The sequence below is a fragment of the Corapipo altera genome, unplaced genomic scaffold (assembly GCF_003945725.1).
Source record: "Corapipo altera isolate COAL_440 unplaced genomic scaffold, ASM394572v1 97, whole genome shotgun sequence".
Taxonomy (NCBI): domain Eukaryota; kingdom Metazoa; phylum Chordata; class Aves; order Passeriformes; family Pipridae; genus Corapipo; species Corapipo altera.
In genome coordinates this window covers 447,487-456,440 of record NW_020884998.1, presented here as the reverse complement: position 1 = coordinate 456,440, position 8,954 = coordinate 447,487, and the positions used below count along the sequence as shown (strand labels likewise).

The 8,954-nt window shown below is 51.8% G+C and overlaps 1 protein-coding gene across 4 annotated transcripts in view; it reads left to right on the top strand.

Moving 5' to 3' along the window:
• The first annotated feature begins 2,219 nt into the window (after positions 1-2,219).
• The window catches only part of ECI2 (enoyl-CoA delta isomerase 2), a 28,824-nt gene continuing 22,089 nt past the window's right edge, over positions 2,220-8,954 (top strand). Inside the window, exons 1-2 of one of the 4 annotated variants that reach the window (XM_027666782.1) lie at positions 2,220-2,279; positions 2,337-2,427. In XM_027666782.1, the coding sequence (XP_027522583.1) occupies positions 2,366-2,427 (62 nt within the window). In that variant the 5' untranslated portion in view covers positions 2,220-2,279; positions 2,337-2,365. Of the gene's footprint in view, positions 2,280-2,318; positions 2,428-8,954 lie in introns of those variants that run through there. The other 3 variants (XM_027666783.1, XM_027666778.1, XM_027666785.1) reach the window with 3 other exon arrangements.

Below are 8,954 nucleotides of genomic sequence, written 5' to 3'. Positions count from 1 at the left end.
TCTAGGGAGCCCTCTCTAGATTCAGTACTTTAGTGCTAACAAGATTACTACAGTAAACTTTCAACTGATATTCATTACATTACATTTCTGCAATGATTTTTCTGGCCTTTTCAAATGACAGGACTAAAGTCGTTGTGTGCGTAGGGTTTCAGTATAAAAAAAAGGTGCTATTTGACAAAACAAATGCTAGCATTACAGAGCCAAATTCTCCTCTTATTCACAGAAAACCTTGTTCCTATAACTCAGAGCAAAATTTAGCCTTTAGTTTGGCTTTACGCATTCAAAATACTGTCTCTAACAAGTTATGTACTTGTAAGACATGAGTTTTGCTTGATTAGGGGTAAATAAGGATATAGATCAACAAGAGCATTTCCTACAAGACTTTTGGGAGGGTGCTTTTAAAATCTTCTACAAATGTGAATTAATTTCACCTCACAGCTCTGTGTAGCAGAGAAGGAAATTGCCACTGAGAGGCTAAAACACAATTAAATACCTCCTTTAAGCAGGTCTGCTAGAAGTGCAAACCAGTAAAGGTTGTGTCTGAAATTGAGAAATACTAGGCTTTTAGACCTGTAATCATGAGGAAAATTCAAGGTGTATCAAGTTCAAAGAAGAATACCTGTACTTGAAATCGAAAGCTATGTTAGAAAAAGTCAGCAATGTCAGATTTGGCCCAGGTCACACATCGTGGGCTTTGCAGTATGAGACGAAAAACACATTCTGTCCTGACTATGAGTCTCTAACACTTACATACAAATTTGGAAAACTGTAATCAAACATTTAAGGAAGAACAACCCCACAGTTCATTAGTGGCTTCAAAACATTTTTCCTTGATGTAGAACACAAAATCTTAAATGCATTTACTTTTGGGGAGAGGGAAAAAAAATAAAACAAAGAAAGGACTAAAAGTTGATTTTATTGGATGTATTTTGAAAGGAAACTGACAGAGCTGAGTATCAGAATTGTAAGGATCTTCACAGCACCTACCTAAACACAGAAACATTTTTCACAGAGCAGGTAACACTGTCAAGGAAAAATTAAATACACCTTCAGGAGCTGAATACGAAAGAGGAAAAGCTTAGCAATAAATAGTGGTATCTTTTAAGTTAGACAAGGCAGACACCAGTGTTTATTCACTGCCTTTACACAGCACCAGCTTCACTGAGATACAGGTACCAGGAAGACCAGCAGCCCACCACGTGATTTGTATGGACAAACGACAACGCAAACATTTTAGGAGACACCTAAATAGAAAGCTAATACAATTAGTGACCCTGAGTAATGATGTGATGTCCATTACAAGGCACTTTTGGGTGAGCTGAGCCAAGTCCATGACTTCTGCCCATGGAAGTGTTCTGGTTCCATGTCCACTCATTTTCCATTCACCATTCTGGCGACCTTGGCTGTCCACCGAGTTTGCACCATAGCCAGTTCTATTTCTGACCACAAAGTGATCAGAACATGCAGATGCTGAATGGTCAGGTCTTTGTTACCCTTGCTGTGAGTGAGTTTAGGGTCCTAAGCAGTTCCTGAAGCGCATCTGGACACTCACAAGTTTATGGGACTAGATGGGATTCATCCAGGGGAGCTGGAGATGAGTGAGCTGGCAGAAGAGCTTACTAAGCTGCTCTCCATCATTTATTATCAGTACTCAAGGAGCTGGGATTCTTTAGCCCGGAGAAAAGGAGGCTCAGGGGTGACCTTATTCCTCTCTACAACTACCTAAAAGAAGGGTTTAGCCAGGTGAGGGTCGGTCTCTTCTCCCAGTGACAGGATGAGAGGACATAGCTGGAAGGTGCGCCAGAGGAGGTTCAGGTTGGACATCAGGAGGAATTTCTTCAACGGAAAGGGCTGTTAAAGATTGGAACGGGCTGCCTAGGTAGGTGGTGGAGTCACGGTCCCTGGAGGTGTTCAAGAAACGACTGGACGTGGCACTTAAGTGCCATGGTGTAGTTGACAGGGTGGTGTTCGGTCACACGTTGGACTCGATGATCTCAGAGGTCTTTTCCGACTTCAGCGATTCTGTGATTCTGCGATTTCGGGCACGGCTGCGGAGCGCTGCCAAACACCCCAGTGCCCAGCTGCTCGTACCGACGGACGGCGACTTCGCTGACCCCCGCGCCCCGGCCTCGCCACTTCCCTCGGCGCCTCCCATGGCAGCCCCGCCCGCAGCCCGCCCTCCCAGTGGTGCTGGAGGCGGTGATCCCCGAGGAAGGAGCGGGCGGCTACGCCTGCCCCAGCAGATGGCGCAGCGGCTCCGGCAGGGCGGGGTTTGCCGTCTCCTCCTCCTCCTCCTCCTCCTCCTCCTCCTCCTCCTCCTCCTCCTCCTCCTCCTCCTCCTCCTCCTCTTCCCTTCGCTCTGGTAATGGCGTTCCCGGCTCTGACCTTCGTCCCGAGTCTGTGCTGGCGGTCGCCGTGCGGGATAAGGTGAGTCCCGATGGCTCCAGGGGTGCCCCGCGGAGCCCCTCGCGGGGGTGGCGCGGCCGGGGCGGGCAGCGCTGGGCCCGGGGGTGTCCGTACCGTGGGACTGGGCAGCTCCGTCTCCCCACCGCCCGGGATCGGCGGGGAGACCTGGTGCTGCCCTGCCTGTGCCGCTGGATCGGCCGGGTTGACGTTCCCTGGATGGCCCCTGCCTTAGTGCGCTGGGCCAGACGTCGCTTGCATCCTAAAAACTGGGGAGATAGCTTTCTGCCTGAGCTGGGGACACCTCCAGCTGTACCAACCAGCTGTAACACTCTGCAAAACCTTCTCCTGTGGAGAGGAATGTGTGCTCTTGCTGCCGGCTGATCTTGGTTAATCACATTCCTGACCAAATTTACAGTTCCCAAACACTGGGGAAAACTGGAACTCAATTCCTTCTTTCAACTACAATTTAAGCAATGTTAAGGACATTATTTTTAGAAAATGGTCAAAAATTAGATAGGCAAGCGCGAAAATAATTAATGAAGAAAGTTATGTTAACGTGTTTTTACATATTTTCAAGCTTACCTTATTAAGAAAAAAAGAGAAAAAAAACAGAACACCAAGCTCCAAAACTTTATTATTAGGCACACTGTTAAAACAATAAAGGAATGGATGAGGGGCAACGTTTCTTGTTTTCCTAAGCTTACTCAGTTACAGAAATCTTCCAGTCTCTGAGATTTTTTTTTTTTTTTAATCTCACAGTAGTTTACTGAACTATTACACTTTTTGCAAATTAAGTCTGATTTAAAAAATAGTTGCAATTCGGGTCTAGTACTTCCCATTAACATGCACCCAAGCTCTGCATGTTCCAGATACTACAACTGAGGTGGTAAAAAGGTTTCCCTCTCTAGGGGGAACAACTGAATATTGGTGTGTTGTGGTTTGTTAGCCAGCATCTTTGAGTAGTGGTATGGTAGCTTGTGTGCCAGTACCTTTGAAGAGTTTGTTTTGGGAATTGCAAACTTATTGCTGTGTACTGTATGAAATTAAGGGCTTGTTAGACATTGCTCTTGTGGAAGTGTGCTGTAAGAATTTAAGGGCTTGTTGGCCAACACCTTTTCAGTCTGAATAGTGGGCTGCTTGCCAGAGTTATGGGGACTGTAATCACGGACACATGTCCAGTGTCTTTGCTCAGCCTGACAAGGATTTATAATGAACATCATGCCCCTGACCGGTGGGTCAGGACAGCTGCCCCTGTCAGCAGCAACATGGTGGCAGAGGCCCATCCTCTGACATGGTGGCGGTGACCGAGACTCCCTGTTTGTCCTCCAGTCTCTCTAGAACCCCTGAGGTTTCCCTCTGTTCCCCTTAACACCACAGTACGCTGCCTAGAAACCCTTCCAAAACCATTATGATGAGGGGAGGTGGTGATGCAGCAACAGCAGATGCCTTGTTGAGTGCCTGGACACCCACGGGGACGCAGAGCTGGGACCATTCTTTCTGTGCCCTGTCCTCACTGTGTGGTGGGGGGACTGCCCTGAGGAGAGATAAATGAAGCTTCTCCTGGGAAAAGCCTCAGCAAGGGGTCAACTTCTCAAACAAACAAGGCAGAGGCTGTGGTGTGCTGAGGGGAAGTTGTCCTGCAGGCAGTGGTACAGGCCAAGCAGGATGCAGTCTGCTCAGGATGCTGCGCATCTGAAGGACACCATGGGTTTGGACCTATTGTTTCAGATTTATTAAATCACAGCCGTCCTCCAGCTGGCTCAGTGATGCCAGAAGAGCAGTGTACATAGATTGAATCTTGGTTTTTGCTGTAGATTTAAAGCCTTCAGGATCAAGATGGTCTGAGTTGCCAGGCAAGAGACGATTTCATTGCTGTCTGTCTGCAAGGGCTGAAGGGCTGTCAGCAAAAGAAACAGAGCTGAGATGAACCCCTGTGTCTGCAGAGGCCCCCAGACATCCCCTCCAACCCATGTGTTCCCCACTCATTGCTGCAGATCTCATCCACATAGGCATGCTTTGGTCCCTCAGGTGCTATGTGGCCACCCCAGGCACAAAGCTCTGTCAGCCCCTGTTCCCCAGTGTGCTCCCAATAGCACAGCCCCTGGCCCTGCCCTCCTCCCCCTCAGCAGGGATGACCCCAGGAACCACCAGTAGCTCATGGGGGTAGAACTGAGCAAGGTGGCCACCAAGCCCACCTGTGTGGGCAGAGGTGGCAGAGGGAGGCTGAGGCCCAGCATGCAGCAGCTGGGGCTTGGGCAGCTCCAGGGCTGCACTTCCCTGTCAGTGCAGGAGCAGGGATGGGGACCAGGTTGCCCAAAGAGGGACTCAGGGACAGGGGCTCACCAATGAACCTGATGGCCACCTCTTACAGAGTGGCCTCAGGGTCCTCGAGGTACATCAGGCCCTGACATAGGCACTCTTCAGCCCTGCTCCTGTCCTTCCCTAGCTGGAGAGAGCACAAGGACTTGGACATGTCACAGAGCCCCCCGGTTGGCTGCAGCAGTCCCTCCTGCCAGCACTCACTGTTGCCGAGAGCCCTCTCTCCCACTGGGTGCAGGGAAGGGAGAGGGGCCTGGAGATGAACCCTTGGGGCTCTGTGATTGGAGGACAGAAACTGGGGTGCAGCTCCAGGCTGTGGGCTCTGGGCTGCAGCAAAGCAGGTAAGGCAACCCTTACCCAGGCTGCTCCTTGGCACTTTTCCTTACCATCACCAATCCGCTATGTTTGCTGTGTCTGCACCAGGTTTTTGAGCTCCCTCCACCTCAGGAGCTCTGCAGCAGTAAGGAGCCCTTCTTTGGCAGCCTGCATATCAACAGAAGCTGTGAGATAGCACCATGGCTGGCAAAGGAGACCTCTTGACTTTGTTCCTAGGGTGATCCTGCCCTTAGGAAGCTGGGGCATGCCCTTGACAAAGCATCTGGGTGTCTCTTGGGAACAGCCCCAAAGGACAGTGATTGAGGCTTGCAGCCCTGCCTCTCGAGATGGCCCAGAAGGCACATATCAGGGACAGCAGGGAAGCCTGTGGGGATGGGCCTGTTCAGGCTTTGGTGGTCACAGGCTGCTGACAAGACCTACTGGAGCCATAGGGCAGGTGTTGGAAATGGCCGTGCCAGCTTCTCCGTCCCTGCTCACGCTAGTTCTGTGGGGACCCTTCCCACAGGTTGTACTGCTGCCCACTGCCAGCAGCCCTTGCCCTGCTGCCTGGGCCCCACAGGGAGGGTCAACCCACCCCTCTCTGTGACAGTGCTCAGCCTTCAAATCTGTATCTTGGCCACCCTGAGGGGCTGGCTGCTCATGGGAAAGAGCAGCGGGACCAGTGCACTCCATATACAGTTCTTCCATCTCTTCTTGTTCCTCACCACCACTGACCCCACGTGGTCTCTGAAAAGGCAGATTGAGAACTCTCGGATCTTGCTACTCTCCTGGCAGGAAGGAGGAAAGGTGAGCTTCAGAAACAGTGGCCACCTGCCCACAGTGCAGGAGGGTTGTGATCCTGGCTGAGGGAGATGCCCACAGTCAGATTCCAGAGCAGGGAGAAGTAGCACTGGGCTGCAAGGCCCAGAAGCCACAAGAGCTGAGGGGAGCAGAGCCTACTCCAAGTGCTCCTCACAGGGCTGGGCTGCAGGGCAGCTGTCATTGCCCAGTACCCATCTCAGATCTCACACTCCCACATCAGCCTTACTATGTCAAAGAAGCGCGGGAGGTTCTCCACCAGATTCTCATCAGTGGGGCTGGCCTTGTAATTCTTCAGGTTTTAATGTATCACATTTTTAATGATCATCGTGATATTTTCCTTGAGATCTTCAGTGCCAAGCCACAGGAGCTCAGTCATGTTAGCATGAGGAGCTCCGTTTTTCCTGCTTGGTATGACAGACAGAGTTTCTTTTTTGTGATGAGATTCATGCCTGGAAAGCTCCCCAGGCAGCCACCAGGCCCCGACATGGCAGCAAGGGTGTTTGGAGCAGTCAGCCCACCACTTGACTCCCAGCCCATGCTAAACCACCGCCTTACCCTCAGCCCCAGACCCCTGGATGCCAACATGGCTGTCCCTGATGCCACCCTGCTCACCAGGTCAGGTGTCTCTGACAGCATGAGGAGGCCTTCAAGCACCTAGGAGGCTGGGAGTGTTGGAAGATCCTCATCGATGTTGAAGTCATCATCCAAATCATCATCCAAATCATCCAGCTGAAACTGCGTGCTGCTGTCACTGGGGAATGGCTGTAGAAGCAAGGACAGTAGTAAGACACTGGCAGAGTCTGCAGGGCTCATGGCAGGGGATCAGGTGCTTCTCTGGTAACCCACAGCCAAGTCAGAGATGGAGCTGCTTTCTGAAGAAGAAGAGCTGGAACTACTGGGCAACCTGTTGACCTAGAACAAGACAGAGAATGCTAATAATATCCTGCGTGTCATCTTTGGCTCAGAGAAGATCTGTGCTACAGTTGCATGGCCACTGCAAGGCAGAGCACTGTCAGCAGGGCTACCGTGACCACAGCATGGCCTGGGCCAGCCCGATGTGGCTTGGGGTGCCTGGGGGCCCTGCTTGGGCAGGCAGGAGGGGGACTGAGGTGGTGTTCCCCGTGGGACTGGGAGCAGCATGGTGGCTCTGGGCTGGCTTGGCCAGCTTTGGCTGCTGTGGGCCCGGACAACACACCAGGGCTGGAAAGCCTGGTGGGATGGAGAACCCTGCTCCTTAGAGGTGTCCTGCAGCATTCCTTGGTCTGGGAGCCAGAGAGTCTCAGGGTCCCTCTCTCCACAGCAAACAAACCCTCAGGGTTTTCAGGGCCAGTACCTGTCTTCTTGTGGAGTGATGCTCAACAGTGTTGTGACTACCTTCCTGGGGAAAAACTCAGCTACCAGGAGAAGCAGGGAGTCAAAGCAGTGCTGCTTTGGTCCTTCCTTGATGCTTTGCGGGCTTTCATGCACGAAGCTCACAATCTTTGGCACCTGGAGGGGACACAAGTGAGGATAGTGCTGCCACTGGAGTGCAGCCTCAGCTGCCCTTTCCATACCTCTCTTCTGCTTTAAGGTGCCTTCAGGTACCTGAGACACCTGGGTTTGGGAGGGAGGGATGGAGGGAGGAACAAGGCCTTAAAGGGCTGAAGGGCAGGGCAGTCCAGCCACAGGCCACTTACATCTGTTAGCAAGGGGCATGGGTTACATGTAGCCACCCGCAAAAAGTGTTTTGTGGTATTCCAGCGGCCTGTGCAGTTTTTTTCATTTCCTCCGTGGCTGCAAGGATGATGTGTGTCCTCTCAGAGCATATGAGGTACCTTTCAAAGGGCTGTGGCAGGAAGAAAGAGAGCAAAGATGTCATACAAGCTATCTAATGGTGCTGCTTTGCTGGGCATTGAGAGCAGCCTGGGCCAGAGGTGCCCAGCAGTGCCATCAGCAGTGCCCACAGTCACTGTGTGGAGGAGGATGAGAGCAGAGGGGCCTCAGGCTGAGGGAGGAGATCTGGGCTCATGGTCATGGGGTGCTGGCCCTGCAGAGGACCAGGGCTCACTGGTGGGCAGGAGAGCTGGAGCTGCTGCTTGGGATACCAGAGTGCTGCCCTCAGATAGTCCCTGCTTGGGGACAGCAGGAACCCTCTCATCAGGGACAGTGAGGCCATGTCAGCCCCACTTAATCTGGGTCCCTTTGCTCACGTAAGTGCTCTGCCGAAGGCATGGACAAGAGTCTCAGCAAGGGGGGAGCTTATTATCTTGGAATGGTACTTTTTGGAAGTCATCAGCAAGGAGCTGATTTCACCTTCTGCTTGGTGTGCACAGCATTTACCCCTTAGCCTTGTCCTGCCTAAAGAGCAGGGCAGACATGGAAGTCAGTAAGACAGAGTAGCTTTGCCATCAGGCTTTCCAAACCAGCCTGAGATCTGCTTGCAAGATGTCAGGACGGGAGATTGTGGAGGGTGTCAGATTGGGGTCCACAAACTGGCAGGATTGAAGATGGTTAGAGAGAGAGAGAACAGATCCAAGACATGAGGAGAGCACTCGGCTTCTACAGTGAAAGAGAGCTGGGATGCTACTGGAAGCAGCCAGAGGGGCAAAGGTGGTCAAGCAGAGAAGCAGAGCTGTGAGGTGTTGTCTGTGTGCAGAGGGATGAAGGCCACCACAATGTCCCTTAATTTTTTGCTTACAGATGAATTCACTGAGGTGAATAGTCTTCTTAGCTATAGTTCTCATTTCTAAGGGTGTTTGTCAAAGGAGGATATGTCCCAACAGATGTCTGAGGAATGAGATCTCGATGTCATCACAGTGGAGTTCTCTTTTTTAAGGCGGTCCTGTATGAGGGAGGAAGAAGAGCAGCAGGGCTGAGGGCAGGCAGCTGGTGCCAAAGCCTCATATCCGAGAGTGTGCTCAGGGCTGGATCCCTGGTGAGTCCTGGTTATGCAGGGCCCTGTGGCCCCGACTCCTGGAGTCATCTGGGCAGCAGCCCTGCCAGGGAGAGTGGCAGGGAGAGGAGCACAGCATGGCTGGAGGGTTCCTAGGCCTTACCTGCCGTTCAGAATAGCTGTCCATCCATTTGCTCAATGTGCAAATCCTCTCCGTGGC